Source organism: Pollicipes pollicipes, unplaced genomic scaffold (assembly GCF_011947565.3).
Source record: "Pollicipes pollicipes isolate AB1234 unplaced genomic scaffold, Ppol_2.1 Scaffold_4881;HRSCAF=5763_pilon_pilon_pilon, whole genome shotgun sequence".
Lineage (NCBI taxonomy): Eukaryota > Metazoa > Arthropoda > Thecostraca > Pollicipedomorpha > Pollicipedidae > Pollicipes > Pollicipes pollicipes.
In genome coordinates, this window is record NW_023596576.1 from 19342079 (window position 1) to 19358171 (window position 16093).

Genomic DNA, 16093 nt, shown 5'->3' on the forward strand with positions numbered 1-16093 from the left:
CGCGCTATCTCTCCTCTCTCTTCTCCTATCATCTCTCTACTCTCTCCTCTCTCTCTTCTCTCTCTCTCGCTCCTCTCTATTCATTCCGAGACCTGATGCTATAAATCTGACTTTCGGTCCGGTCGTGCTCTGTTGACCACCTCCTGCCTACTAGGTACCGTCATATTAAGCGTGATCACTCTACGCGACCGAATTTGGGTTAATGTGGCGGACAATAGTAAGCTACGCATCCGTGCACATCCGTGTGTCTTAAAAAAGCTTCTGCCACCGTGTCGGGCAGGATAGGCTGCTTTTGAAGAATAAATGATGTGTCATTTGGAATATTCACCCACTTCTTGCCAGATGACTTTGAACACCTTGCGCACCTTGTGTTATCTGCACATTATGTATATATTACCTTGTGTTATCTACATATTATCTATCCTTAAAATCCCTCGCATGTTCCACGTCCGTAATGCTTCTGTGATGAAACCACTCCAGTTTTTTAGAGATATTAATGACGCATACAGGCGGGTATTATTTAAAGGGTCACTGATCGATGCATGCTTTTACTTTTAACAATGCTCCGCAGCACCAGGGCCGCCTTACTGTGGTTGCCGGTGCTGAAGCCGCATATCAGTGGCATGGATGTGGAGCCGGACACCGAAAACTGGTCGTTCATGCAGATGTTGTTCAGCGGCTCTGGCTGGGCGATAGAGAAGGTATCGAAGTCCAATCTGAAACCGGCCAAGACACGCTTACGTCGTCGTCGTCATGTCGCTTCCACGTAGTCAAGTCAATCTGCAAGAGTTAAGTCGTAGGCTAAAAATAAAGCACGAGGCTGCTTTCAGTGTATCTGGGGAAAAAGGCGACGATGGGCACTGGCAAAACGAGAACCAGGGGAGAAGAAGCCTCTGATTTACCGGATATGGTGGGTGAAAAACTGATATTTGTTATGCTTATTGGTAACACAATTTTGAAGCTGAAAACAAATTTCAACAAAACAGAGCATATAACAACAGACCACCCCAGCTAGATGAAACTCAAAGCTTAGTATTAGCCCGTACACGCTAACGCTTGCAGGGTGGACATGTGTAGAGCACGTGTCGAAACGTAGACGTTCCGCCGTATGAACAAGTAGAGCCATAAGGTGCTGCCATACAAAGAAGCTTTAATCAGGGTAGCTTTCAGCATGTGACAGAAATACATTACAAATTATACTATATCAGAGAAGAAAAAAGGTAAAGGATGTACGCCACAGACCAGTGGTAACACAGTGTTTTTTCCAATTCCCCTCAGGTCAGTGCTTTTCACAGATTCTTCATTCAAGATTCACTCTGCATACTAAACAGTGTACAATCACAAATAACTAGGCTTATAACTAGTCGTAAGAACCGCAGCTGGCCGCAGCACCTCGCGACGAATGTTATCAGTTTGCTGCGCAGCGTTTTAAAGCGTCGTGTCATTTGAGACAGATGGGCGCGAATGGTCGCCGCGCGGTGATGGTTGGGTTCAGTGCAAGACTGTGGGCTGCTGTTGGTTGTGTTCATGTGAGAAGCTGGCTGGCTACAAGAGCGTAGCTAATCGTCGGCTTTTTGAGGCAATAGCGTCAAAATCCCTGTTGATCTAGGAGGATTATAGTTTGTGGATACCTGAGCTGTAGCTGCAGAGATAAATGGAGGACGTTTGAGCGATACATGCGAAGGATTCATCTGGGGCTTCCTGCCGCTGAGAGGGACAGCGGCTTTGAGGTAAGAGGCCGAGCATCGCTGTCGTAGCGTCTCACATTGCCCGCTGCACCTCAAAGGTAGCATACTTATCGGTGGACAGGCGTGAGATAAAATGTTTTTAGTTCTCATTATGTTACATATAAGCTAAATAAAGGTGCTCAGGTGTTCAAAAACGTTGTTTGCGTCTGTTGATGCCAATATTGCATGGGTTTCGCCCTAAATAGTTCGGATCATGTTGGGAGCGGCGAATTCTGCACCGGTAACGACTAGGTAAAGATGATGAAAATCGATAACCATTACATGTGATCGTACGCTGGCGTCACAAAACCAAAAGTGGTATTGTCTCCAAACCCTTGTAGAACCATTTCATCGATGAACGTGGGGCTACAGGGACATAAATTTTCAAAATACGTGGGGTTGAGAGAGGGGTAGGAGGATGCAGAAAAAATGACTGAGTCTGCCTTCGAAACGCACTCAAATCAGCTTTCCCCCAGCTTTGGCGCGCCATCTTTTCACAGATGATAGTAGTGATGTACTCTCTCAAAATTACCTTGTGGGAGGCCGACCCCTAAAAACTATGAGTTATGGGAAACAATGGATAAAAGTAAACGGAGAACTATACAAAATAATGATAAAAATAGGAAACTTCAATCCTGGTTAAGAGGCCCAACGCCTCTCTTGCTTCAACCGAGAAGGGAACTAAACGCCTCTAGGCTGGTTATGTTAAGCATAAATTTATCTGATGGTTTTATTAGTTAAGTCTCAGCCATCATTCAGTATTTGATGGCCAGCAAATGATACTTTAGGGCAAATGATACTTTAGGGCAAATGAACTCCCGAAACGAAAACGTTTGGTGGCTATGCCGTATTTTAATTAATTTGTATCTGTTTTATGGTTTATCGCATTTAAAGATGCATTGCAACGGTTTCTGAAATCTTTGGCTCCAGGCGGTAGTTTGGACGGTTCCAAATTTCGTTGGTGATAAAAAAGACACTTTTTCACCCCTGACGAAAACTACAGCGCTCACAAGTTTATCCGACAGCTTTTGATTGTTTATTTGTATAACCATGTTTTACCTGTTAAAGCGTTCATGTGTGCGCTAACATTTTTTGCTGGATCCTTACAGGGACAGGGCATGCGAAAAACAGGCCTTGTCAAACATGCAGAAAATATGGCATCGCTTCCAGATGCACTGCTTTCTTTCTTCTAATCTTCCTTTTGCGTCACAACATACCTTCGAAATATAAGCTTGAACACGGACCCTATTTGAGGCGAATACTAGCTAGCGGTATTTTTATTGCGGATAGCGTTGCAGCCCATAGACGTCCGAAAACAGAGTGTGGACGTGGTACAATTTCAGGCGTTTGTTTCCGATTGAAAGCTGTTTTTTACACCAGTATTTTGTTCTCGCTTTGAGAAGAATGAATACGAAAACTTCAAACGTCTTATTCCTTAATATGCGCTTTAAAGCGCAGCACCAATCTGGCTAAGTGCATTACAAGATCTCCATCTCATCTCCAACCCATCATCTAAACTCAGGTGCCGTGCCCTCTTATCCATCCAAACGCAAGCAGTGACAAAGCCATTTTGCGTTAGTTGTCTCTCCTGCATCACTTAAAGTAATCGCTACGAACACATCTCTTGTCAATGTTCTAGGTTGTTGCGCCAGTTTGACAAACAAAACAAACAATATATAAGCATATGACGCGATGAAACTGGCGCCAAGCGACTGGTGTAGCGAGCGAGATGTCTAGACGCCTGCGTTGTGATATAAAAATAAGTAGGAGACGGAAACTCTGGTAAGGCTAGCTGTTTTGAGAATGTAGAATGGTAAGGGTGCAATGTCCAATTGCTGTTTTTCCGTGTTCATCAATGACGACGTCGTCGTACACGAGCGTGTCCAGAAGGTATGTGCCGTTCCGATCTATAAGCATAGGTTCTTCCTCACGGGCAACGGTGTGACCACGATATTACGCACGCTCGCTGAGTAGTCTCACCAGAGTATGTCACAGTTACGAACAGATATCTGCGATAATTTTCTTGGTGACGACGTTGCAGGCATTTTACAAGACTTTTATTCTGAGCGAGAGGGTAATCCGTTGCAGTTAAAGCACAGTAAGGCTCTCAGAAACCTTTCAACGTTTCCATCCAACATTTCGGTAAAGGAAACGACATAATAATCTAACTTAAGCATAGCTTAAGCATGGAGATCGTCTAGGCTTTCGGATCTCATTTAGCAAGCTCTTCTGGGGCGGTAATTGGCCCACACGTTAACTAAAATGTTCCTTATTGCGTGCACAGCTGATCTTTGAGGGCGTTAAAATCGCATTGAACCAATTACTTCGCGGCATAGACCAGTGACGATTCGGCTAAAATTAGGAGGAAGCGTGCCTTTGGCTTGCAGCTTGCATTCTCTTGAGCTGGTCGCATTCTGACGGCATTAAGAGCTTTAGTGCATAACGGCGTTAGGAAACGACTTCGTTTTGCAACACACGTCGCGTGTTACGGAGGAAGCGGTATCTTTCGACCACGCCAGATATATTTTACATTCACATCAAGAGTGTTGACGATCGATTCCTTGGTGCCGATGACGGTGCAGATGTGGGTGTATTGGACCAATTTATAATTTCTGTGAGCTCATCCATGTGCAACTTTAAGATTAGCTCACTAGACAACGGAAGAGCATCTAAAAAGGGAACTTATGTAATGTTTGGCTTTTCCTCCAACGTATTTTGGGAGAAAATGGAGAAAATTGCTGTGTCCAGGCAAGTTACGATCAAAGGAAAACTCGAGTGCCGACTTTTTATGTACGACGTCATTAGAAGTCATCAACATGAGGCCGGGAATCAAAAGCCAGAAGCAAGTGGTAGAAACTGCGTCTGAGGCAGCAGTATTCCGCCACTTCTGTAGAAGAATTATCCCATTGCCATTGCTCTTGATAAGCGAGTGGAAGTCAGTCTACCGTATCACGCGGTCGGATGGGGGAGGTTCAATTAGTCCCGTAGGGTTTTTCCACAAGAACTTCCGAACGGTGCGGCGCAGCTAGGCCATACTTTGTATGGTTGTAGACAATGAAATGCCGATTATTTGGTTTAACATTATCACATATGCCTCTAAAGGTTACCAGCCGTTGGCAGGTCAAAGTCAGGCCACGGTTGTCAGCGAAGGCAATTGTTTGGAAATCTTGCAAGCTTATGCGACAACGGTGTTAGACGAAGTCATGCAACATTGTGATGTTTTTTAGTCAATAATACAATTGAAATCATGCTGATCATTAAGTTCTTTTGGCCTTTGGCCAGGTATAAATGTAAGATCAAGGCCAAAGCCAATGATTTTTTCCTGAAAAACTTGCTTGAAGTGACATTTTTGACGGTCATTTAGAATAATTGATCTTGAGGACGTCACCAGTCTTCTTATGCTGACTTCATGAACGTCAGGAAAGGTCATTACCTAAAATGACCCCGGTGAATCCTTACTTTCAAGCTCATGTCCCTATGGCCGTTCTCGATGCTGAATTTATTTCAAATGTCAAAATAACCTCAAAGGTTTTTGGTCAGCTTCGCATTCTAAAGGTCAGATAACGTCACTGACCTGATACATATGCTGACTTGATCCCATCATAGCAGATGCTGAATTTGTTTCAAATGTCAAAATAACATCAAAGGTTTTTGGTCAGCTTCGAATTCTTAAGGTCAGATAACGCCACTGACCTGATACATATGCTGACTTGATCCCATCATAGCAGTTCTTATTGCTCAGCCGAGCCATGCAGCTGACGAGAAGAGAAGGGATGAAAAGAAGGCACCAAAAGAAAGATACCCCTCAGCCGCTCAGTTTCGTGCTCGCTTCGCGCAGCACACAAGCGCGTTCCGACACATGGCTGACCAAATGACAGCTAATGACGCGGCGAACGCAACCCAGCGCTCGGGTCGCTGCCGGAGCGAGCGCCCACTCGTGTCCGGATGCTCGAAACCGTTCTAGCCGAGCCGCAGCCAAGACTGCACGACAGCTGGAGTGATGAGCCAGGACCGGCGCAGAGCGCTGAGCTGTAAACTGTACCTCCCCCCCCCCCCTCCCCCTGTGGGGATGGCGGATGAGAAGACCGGGCCGAAGTTGTTCACGCCATGACGGTGGTTTAGTGCGCTCGCGCGGTATTGCAGCTGATTCGCGGCGGGGAGGACTTGCTGGCTTAGACAACATACATAGCGCCTACGGCGTTTATAGGAGTTGGTTAAGCGCTCAGAGGAAGAATGTATTAATTAGCGTCATCATACCCACCAAAAGTCAAATGCGCATTAAATTAGATAATAGTAGGAGGTTTGCTCTGGTGTTTTATCACTGTGCTAGTGAGAACCTGGACACTGTAGTCACTGCGGTCTGATGGCCAGGCAGCAGATATGTGAATGGACCCGGGCAGACACTGAAACGCTCCTTGTCAGCGAGGCTGGGGGATGACTGAGACCTGCTTTTTGGTGCATTCGTGGCTTGACAGCTACATGAAGTCGCTTTGCCCAAAGGGGATTGGTTTACTGTTTCGGTCAGAATTATGTCTTGTGAGGCGTTGGTGGGATGTTAAGCTCCCAGTCGCCAGGGTGTGGGATGTTAAGCTCCCAGTCGCCAGAGTGTGGGATGTTAAGCTCCCAGTCGCCAGAGTGTGGGATGTTAAGCTCCCAGTCGCCAGAGTGTGGGATGTTAAGCTCCCATTCGCCAGCGTGTGGGATGTTAAGCTCCCAGTCGCCAGAGTGTGGGATGTTAAGCTCCCAGTCGCCAGAGTGTGGCATGTTAAGCTCCCAGCCACCAGAGTGTGGCATGTTAAGCTCCCAGCCACCAGAGTGTGGGATGTTAAGCTCCCAGTCGCCAGAGTGTGGGATGTTAAGCTCCCAGTCGCCAGAGTGTGGGATGTTAAGCTCCCAGTCGCCAGCGTGTGGGATGTTAAGCTCCCAGTCGCCAGAGTGTGGGATGTTAAGCTCCCAGCCGCCAGAGTGTGGGATGTTAAGCTTCCAGCCACCAGAGTGTGGGATGTTAAGCTCCCAGTCGCCAGCGTGTGGGATGTTAAGCTCCCAGTCGCCAGAGTGTGGGATGTTAAGCTCCCAGTCGCCAGAGCATGGCATGTTAAGCTCCCAGTCGCCAGAGTGTGGGATGTTAAGCTCCCAGTCGCCAGAGTGTGGCATGTTAAGCTCCCAGTCGCCAGAGTGTAGCATGTTAAGCTCCCAGTCGCCAGAGTGTGGCATGTTAAGCTCCCAGTCGCCAGAGTGTGGGATGTTAAGCTCCCAGTCGCCAGAGTGTGGGATGTTAAGCTCCCAGTCGCCAGAGTGTGGGATGTTAAGCTCCCAGTCGCCAGAGTGTGGGATGTTAAGCTCCCAGTCGCCAGAGTGTGGGATGTTAAGCCCCCAGTCGCCAGGGTGTGGGATGTTAAGCTCCCAGTCGCCAGAGTGTGGGATCTTAAGCTCCCAGTCGCCAGAGTGTGGGACGCTAAGCTCCCAGTCGCCAGAGTGTGGGTTCGAGACTCGTTACGAGTTGGGTTGCGGTGACCTCGACAGCGATCGTGGCGAGAAACGGCGGCGCTAAATATCCGAGATTCCAATCACGCGTCCACTGGACTCCATTTCGGGAACGGACTGCTCTACCATGGTAGCTAGCCTCGGGCTCCCTACGTGATCACGTGACGGGTGTCACGACACTATATTGGAAGTAGCGTAGGAGTCAGTTATTTCTGATCCCCGCCCTCCTCACCGTAGAACGTGACGCGGCGAGCGTGACGCAGCGAGGGACGCGGTCATCACACACCTGAACTGGCAGATGTTGTCGTGCACCTTGTCGATGGTGACCTGACAGGAGCCGGTGGCGTCGTACGACCCCGGGTAGCCCTCGTTGACGAAATATGTGTTGTTGATGCTGATGCGGTCTCCGCAACTCTTCGTGACTGAGGAGGAAAAGCTCAGGTTACAATTTCGCCGGGGTGAGAGGCTGTAGTTGGATAGTCACGAATTTGCCAATGGTCAAAGTAGCCCGCAAGAGCGTGCATAACTTTCGGAGTACATGCTTAACTTGGCAGGCAACACAAGCTGTATTGGCTATTGTTCAGGCCACTCATGACGAACCTGAATGTCACAATGCTGCCATATCTCGAATGTACCGGTATTCAGTGTTCAGTGTCGTTCAGTATTCAGTTCAGTTCACTGCATTATTAATAAAAAGCAATGTGGCCCAAGTCCCTCCCACATAGCTGGCGTCAGGCAACTAGCTGAAGTCCACTTCAGCCGAAACCTCCCAGGCTATCGGAATTACACTTGAGGCTATATCTCAATTAATCCATCAGCGTCAGCCGGCACAAGCTAAGTCAAGACCTAATTTTTCCCCGGAAATGAAACCTCGCCAAGAAAGCCGGTCTTTTAGTCCAATCACTCATGCTCAGAGCGGTAACAAGCTGCAGCCCACCAAAACTGCTTTTACATTTCATCGTGTTTGTGTCTTAAAGTGTGCCGAAGCTGAGTTGGTGGTTTCTGACAATAAAGCTATTCAGTGTAGCGTAGATAGAGTCTGTTTTCCCACTTTCAGCTACGACCGACTTTCTGCGGGATAAAGATTCGCGCTTCCTGGGCTTAGTCCCCAACCCATGTCCATTCCTTCAGTGCTGTGGCAATACCCTCAGACTTTGACTCGGTGGCACTAGATGAGCTTGGTTTGAGGGCTTCTGAGTCATATCTAAGGCAAGTGCGTCGTTTGTACTGCGCTTATGTATGTGAAAATCCAGCTCATCCGACCGTTCGGCTCATGAAATATGCATGATCGGCTGTTTCCTGCTGCTGAACGGGCCCCGGGGTAAAGAGAACTCACAGACGCAGCAGACGCCGTAGTCGTCGGCACAGGCGCCGCTGGCCACGCCGCCCATGCCGCTGCACTCGCGCTCGGTGTAGCAGGTGCCGTTCTCGCCGGTGGAGGCGTTGCAGGTGAAGTGGTCGAATCTCACCAGAGTCAGCAGCGACAGGACTGGCGGTGACCGGGCAGGCGTGACGTTACGATTCACGCGTGAGGTCGGGTCATGTCAGAGGTCACGCATGGGGTCAGGGATAAGCTCTCGAAGGTCGGGAACCGAGTCAAACATCGATTAGCACGTCGTAATGGCGTCTGCTGCGACATGCAGGTCTGGGCGCACCGCCCGCAAGGCATGCAACGTTCGCACCTTACGCAAAACACATGCTGACAACACGATGCGCAGTTGAGGTGACCCGATGAGAGGATCGGCTGGTCGAATGGAGCACCGCGGCGCGCTAGGAACACCCCTCAGTTCACTTGACTTTTTAAGTCGCGCAACACAGATTCAGGGGCGTTGGTGTTGGTTAATTCCAGTGAGCAGGACATCGCCGTGGTGTGTAGACATCAAGGCAACCCCCCCCCCCCCCCCCCCGGCATAAATCTAGAAATGACGGTCAACCGATTGGAGAGGGATAAAGCTTAAATTAAAGGACATGGGAAGTTAGATGGATGACAATAGGTGCAGGTTAGACGGATAATTATCGATTTTGTTTCATATCATTATAATGAAAAGATAACATAGAACAACTCGAAATTATACAAAGCAATACGCCTGCGACATGCCGCACCTACGCGATGTCTCCACGCATCCGAATGAGATGAGCTAATCTTATCGGATCCGGCATAGCTCGATGTCATCACCGGATCTTGCATTGCTTAATATCATTGTAATTATGAAATCGCTCACTGGATAAAGGTTTTAAAGCTTTCGGAATAGGTGAAATTAAGATTATCGTAATAGGTCGATAACTTCGTGACTCCTTTTCACATACGTGAGAGGTTCGGAGATCACTGGCGGGGATCACTAGCGGGTGTCTCTGCGACCTGAAATAGGAGCGTATTAAAAGCCACCGCCAGCTTCCCGCCTGCGTACCCACCGCCGCACGGCATTTTGACCCCAGGCATATGTGGCGCTCCACACGTGTACTCCCGTGCTGTCAGAACCCTTGGATGCTCGCAGGGCGTTGTCCAGGGCGCAGGCATGCCTGTCTCGGTCACTCACATCGCGCGTTCCTGTCGCTGTTCTCTGCTGATGAGGTGCGTACGTCCTGATGCTGCTGCTCGTGGCGGTCCTCCCAGCGGCGCTCCCAGAGGCGCTCCTCGCGACCGTCCTCGCGCCTCTGGGCCGCCCGCCTCCAGTCGAGCGCAGCCCGCTCGACACTGCCGGCCCGGTTGTACACCGAGAAATGTTGCTGCGGCTGCAGGAAGCGACGCCGCTGCGTGAACTCGAGGCCGCCGTCCAGCCGGCGCGGTTCCGTGCTGACTGAGCGTAGCGTGGCGTCCCGGTCGGGGCCGCGGCTCGGGTCCTGGCGCGGTCGCGGACGCCACAGTCTGCTGACGCTCTCCGCCAGCCGGTCTCTGAACGAGAGACCGCCGGCCAGCGGCAGCAGGCAGCAAAGCGCGAGCAGCGCAGGACGCGCGGAGACCATGGTGACAGTCGGGGACGAACTGGCCGCCCGCGCCGCCGCCCGCCGCGCGCCGCCCGCCGCGAAAGTAAGAGGTGCGATCAGGCGTTTTTTTGTTGCCGGTCGCGTTGGGAGGCGTAAACAAAAGGGAAACCGTCGCCGTCACGGTCTTGCCCCGGCTGACGACGGCCGGGGATCGGCGGCGCGCGCTGCCGTCACCCGAGGAAAGTGAGCTGACGTGTCCGGTCAGTGGCCCAGCGGGCCCGAGGCTCGGCAGCGGGACCCAGCTCGCCACCCTGCTGACTCAGCGACGGGCATGCCTCGCCTCGCCTCACCCGGCATGGGAAAGGAGTCGGAGGGCATGACGAGCACACCACGTCCGAGCGACATTGGACAACGGGCATTGTTCTAATGCGGTCAAAGCTTTTTGCTTTTTATGGTGCTCTTCATTACAAGTTGGTTGCGCAAGCCGCCATGGTGACAGGCGCAAGTCAGCCATTGATAGCTAAGCAAGCGCACTGCCCTAAATCCCTTGTCCGTGGGTTAAGGCTTTGCATCTCTCTGGGGGACCCCCTCCCTTTTGTTCCTCTTGCCTCCTCCCCAATGAGATTTTCGACATCTCATTGTGAACCAGCTGTGTTGCCAGCTTCCCTTGACATTTTCCATGCAAAATGGCAAGGGAAACTGGCGAATTCGACAGAAAATAAAAATAAAAACATCGCAGCCGTCTGCTAAAAACCGCACCTGAACAAAAACATTGTGGATATATTTCAAAAAGGCATTAGGTGCTAGCATGAAAAGGCATTAGGTGCTAGCATGAAAAGGCATTAGGTGCTAGCAACGAACAGTGCAGACAAAAAACTGCAATCGAAACGAATAGACAGAAGTTAATAAGGTACTTATGTATACGTAACCTGTAGATATCTATGCATTTGCACGAAAGACACCCTCGAGACAGAGCAGTTGTTGTGGGCCATCGAGCATCTCCGGACCACGGCACAGACAAATGTATTGGGAATACCAAAGACACCCTCCAGACAGAGCAGTTTTACAGTAAAGAGACAGGGGCCATCGAGCATCTCCAGACCACGGCACAGGAGCCATCGAGCATCTCCAGACCACGGCACAGACAAATGTGTTGGGAGTACCACAGTTGCTGTACCTAATGGTAGCACGGTATTTTTGCTCGTAGATTGCAAAATATTGGTGTGCCTTCGTCCCATAATGACGCTTGATTCCGTGTTGTTTCTGAAGAGCTGAGTCAGGAGTGACCCGGTGATTCCTGTCAATGCGGCTTTCTTGCAATGCATTGCCGCTTCAATGCGGCAATGCAATGCGCATACATAGCTGAATAAGTTATTTCAGTTTTGACAACACCCCTTGCAAATGCGTTTCGAGATCAGGGACTTTACCAAGCTGAGTCTGTTGCAAAGACCAGAGCTGCGCCGCCCTAGCAGGGCAGATCCATGGTTTTCGCGGGCAGTTCTAGCCGATGAGTTGACGTCGCACGTTTCGCTGTGCGTGGTCGGCCGGGGCCGGCCTGGCCTATCCCTCACGGCCGGCTGCCAGTTGGCTGCCATAGACAGGCGGCGCAGGCGCGGCACTTGAGGCGCGATCCCACATGTTTGCTACACAGCGGACTGACACCCCTGGCGCCTTCCCAACTGAGCTATCGTCGCGACGGTCTCAGGCTTTTTAAAGATAGCTCATGAATGACGTATGAAAACGCAGTGAGCTGGCTATATGAAGATAGGCTACCAATGCTCACGGCCCAATCTGTGTTTGGACTCGAAATATGTGTGCGCGTGTTTTTTTAATGCGTTAGGTGAATTGGGCATACATTTTTCAATAGCTTAACACTCCAGACCGACTCCTACCGGCCAAGTCGTCTAACGACATCTGCTACTTTATATGCTTGTCCTTGGTCCTTTGCACCACCTGCCGAACGCCTTCAGCAATTCTCCGTGGGAGCTTGGACACTGCCGAATTTAAGCGTGAACAACGCGGTCATATCTTAGGTCTCTGAGGTGAGAATTTGCGACTTTGACTTACTGGATGCTGAGCCAGCGGGTGACTCACAAGCCAGCTGGAGATCGTGCGGATGACCACGTCGCGAGACCACGACCTCTTCGGCGGATGTGGGCAGATGTGCACCCACGCGATGTGGAATGCTGCACATTTAATGGTACATCTATGCGCATTGTTCAGTGATCGTTTGCCATTTCACTGATGCTAATGTTTGGTGAATTTTTTAGCCCCACCGCCCTACGACGTTCCGCCGCGTATAAAAATTTGCAGGGTGGCCTGCTTTTTAATTGCGCAATGCTGTTAGGTGAGATGGAGTTGAAATATTCACGGTAGTTGCATGCAAAGTTCCATCGATGGAAAAGAAATGTTTGCAAAAATACTTGCAAAAATCAACTTTGTTGAATTTCTCACAGCTTGACTGCAGCAAGCATTTATTTGTGTTCTAGGCAACGCGTACGTGCTGTTTAAAGGCCGCAACCAGGATTTTCTCAAGGGGGGAGAAGAATGGGCGGAACCCAGTCAATGCAATACTCCATTAAAGACTCGGAGGAGTCGAATGTAGTGCTCCTAAGGAGCACCATAAAACAGACCTAAGGAGGCTCCCCCTCCCCCCCCCCCCCCCACTCATGCCGCGCCTTTGCGTTAGCTGCAGCTCCTTTAATTCCAAGCAGCCTGCATGCTGCTAAGCGGTAAATGACCCCGAGGCGGATAACTGGATTAATATTCCGGATTACGCAGACAATTAAGATAGAACCTGCCCGCGGTGGTATAAGGGACGCAAGACGTTTGCTTGCAATACTTGAGAAACCCGAATCAAATTGTCATAGAGTGCACAGAGGGCAATATTTCGTAAATGGAATAAAAACACGACGTTTCGTAAGCATCCAGGCCTTAGGCACGCAGATGCCACTGATTCTAATTGGTGCTTGCATCAACTGGCAGAGGAAAGGCGGAACAAAACCTACAATCGACGGGCACTACAACGTTCAGGGCACGCCCGAACGAACTAAACGCGCATTCGACTGGGAGATAAATCCACCTGGAGCAATGGAACACCTGGAACCGGGAACAATAAGTGGCGCTGGGAATGGCCTGGGGAGGGGGAATTCAAAACAATCACGGGCATCAATGCGGGCGGGGAGAGAAGCGGGCGGCACTCCTGCAGCGTCCGGGCAGTTGTCAAGGAACATCACTTCTTACTCGGGTTTCTGACCAGCAAGAGCCCAGAAAACACCGTGAATTGTCAGCTCTCGTTCCGAAAGTAACCCACGTTCAATGGACAAACAGGCTGCACAATAAGACTAAAAGACAGTAGTGTTAGCCTAATTCCTCGTCCAATAACCAGGAAAAAGGGAGGAAGAAAGAGACAGATGCATTGATGTTTCGGCTCCATGCCGTTGTCAAGACGATTTAGACGACCATCGGCAGTAAATTTGAAGTTGCCTATCGATTTCACTCGACTTCTTTAAAACAGCATGCCGCAGCTTTTACAGGTCACAAGCATTTATGAGATTGAACAAGGAGCACTTGCCAGTCATCATCACGATACATTGTATATCTAATGGATAGCGATGCCTGAAAACGCGTACATGCGAACGAGCGATCTAACGTACACGGGGGATCACGCATCACACATCACTCAAACATGCAAACGATTTCAAGTAAACGACCATCACGCATGACGCATCAGGCATTGCTCATACATGTAAGCTGTTCAGATTTAGCGCGCATAACGCATTAAGGCACTAATCACGTCCGCACAATTGGCCATAATAAGCCCTGCACGTTCAGGTCTGACCGCGGTCATCGAATTAAATGGTTTCCTTTATTTTCCAGTCAGTGTGGTCTTGTGCTCTGAACGTAACTTTGACTTCAAAAATGGGTATAGAAGGTGCAGGCTCCATACGGGGGTGTTCGGACTGTACAACCTTGCTGCAGCTCGAAGTGATATACAGAGCACAGGCACATCCAGACATGAAATTAGGCAAATCCGTTCTTATAAGAAGCCCACAATCAGGCCTAAGCGTGCAGGGCTTATCATGGCCGATTATGCGAATGTAATTGGTGCCTTAATGTGTGATCGGTAGCGGCAGTTAGAGAGGCTGCTGTCTCCAGCTCCGGATCCTGGCTTTCTCCCCTTGTTCCCTGCTGTGGACCTCGTTTAGGCTAATCTGACCACTGCTGCGAGCATCGTGACCGGACTTGGTACCCTGTCGCCAGCCCCACCCACAGAGTGGGGCCAGGTGGTGCTCGTTCCTTGTTTCTGCAACCCCTGGTACGTGATATGACCCTTCACGGGCGCCATGTTGCAGCTCCGGGCGCCGGCCTGAACGAGGGCGCGCAGAACGACGTGTACTACGGCCGGCTGCCCCCCAACATCACCGACCAGGACAACCTGTGTCCGATGCAGGAGGCGGCGCCGTGCCGCGAGTGTCCGACGCTGGTCTACCCGGGCGGCCGCGGCTTCCCCGTCGCCTACGGCAGCCAGGTGCGCAACGTGACCAGGATCGAGGGACTCAAGGCCAAGGGGCTCGGCAACAGGACCATGGGTGAGTGGATGGTGCTGTAGGCACTGACGGGCGGTGAGGCATGACCGTGGTGGAAAGTTCTGCTGGTGAGCAGCTAACCGAGGTGATGATCTACCGTTATATCGATCGGACCCATCGCATGATGTTCGCTAATTATGCTGCAGCTATCACGTATCTACCAATCCACCGCTTCATCAAAGGACCGAAACCCCTAACGCGTGCCAGCTAAGGAGCGTACAACTCAGTGCAACCGTGGCAGCTTCCTTCCAAAAAAAAAAACGTGGTTAATCTAATAAAATATGTCGGAGCTCATAAGATAATCCTGTGCTGACACAGCCAGCCATCGGTGATGTAAAGTCACCGCTGCCGCCCTGATCACGGCGGTTCTGGCTATGTAGTTCCCGGCTTGATTTCAGCCACTGAATGCGCTGCGAAGGTGACAGAGCTGACACCAGGCTAACCTGGCCTCGAAACGTGACGGTGGTCGAGCGCCACAGTGTGTTTTGGTGCTGCTAAAGGCATTTTAATGTAACTGACGTTGATGACTGTTAGGTAATGACATGCGTACGGGGCTTTGTATTCCCCAAATTTACCAGCCTGTGTGAAATGGTATTTCGTTGAAATTTTGCCACAGTTTACCTTCTACAGAATGCTTTCGACACACAAACGCATTTAATCGTACCATACACAATAATATACGCGATCACATGAATATATACATTGTGGCATGTGATTGTCCAAAGTATATTTGCTGTTCAGCATGTACACGCTTGTCTTCCAGCTATTGACAGTTGTATCGCTGCAACACAGCATGAATGGCGCAGCAATGTGGCGTCGTTTGGAGGATTTTCCGCCATTCAACGGCCCATGCGTGCCAATGAAGCAGCCGCCCGGCGTCTGGTGGTAACGGAGCCTGCGGTCTGTCAGCAGCCGTCGCGTCTGGTGGTGACGGAACCTGCGGTCTGGCAGCTGTCAGACGGGGAGCTGGGCACTGGCCACTGGCGAGGTGTGTTGCGCTACACCTTCCTCTCTCCGCTGGCCGGCCATGTCATGGCCGTCATCTGGCCACAAAGGCGCCAGCCGGGGCAGAGGACGGCAGCCGCGGCTACCGGCCGGTCCAGCCAGCCGGGGCAGAGGACGGCGGCCGCGGCTACCGGCCGGTCCAGCCAGCCGGGGCGGAGGACGGCGGTCTCGGCTACCGGCCGGTCCAGCCAGCCGGGGCAGAGGACGGCTGGGCCGGTCCGCGCAGAGGCGGCCGCGGCTACCGGCCGGTCCAGCCAGCCGGGGCAGAGGACGGCGGCCGCGGCTACCGGCCGGTCCAGCCCGCTTGTGCAGAGGACGGCGGCCGCGGCTACCGGCCGGTCCAGCCGCCAGTGCAGAGGACGG

General features: G+C 50.9%; 1 protein-coding gene across 1 annotated transcript in view; it reads right to left on the bottom strand.

Annotated features, from left to right (window-relative positions):
• LOC119100086 (uncharacterized) overlaps positions 1–10175 on the bottom strand; it is a 25913-nt gene extending 15738 nt beyond the window's left edge. The window contains exons 1-4 of the mRNA XM_037223200.1: positions 9749–10175; positions 8548–8700; positions 7498–7633; positions 589–716 (exon numbers count right to left, since the gene is read on the bottom strand). Coding sequence (XP_037079095.1) covers positions 589–716; positions 7498–7633; positions 8548–8700; positions 9749–10175 — 844 coding nt within the window. The remainder of the gene's footprint in view (positions 1–588; positions 717–7497; positions 7634–8547; positions 8701–9748) is intronic.
• Between the last annotated feature and the right edge of the window lie 5918 nt (positions 10176–16093).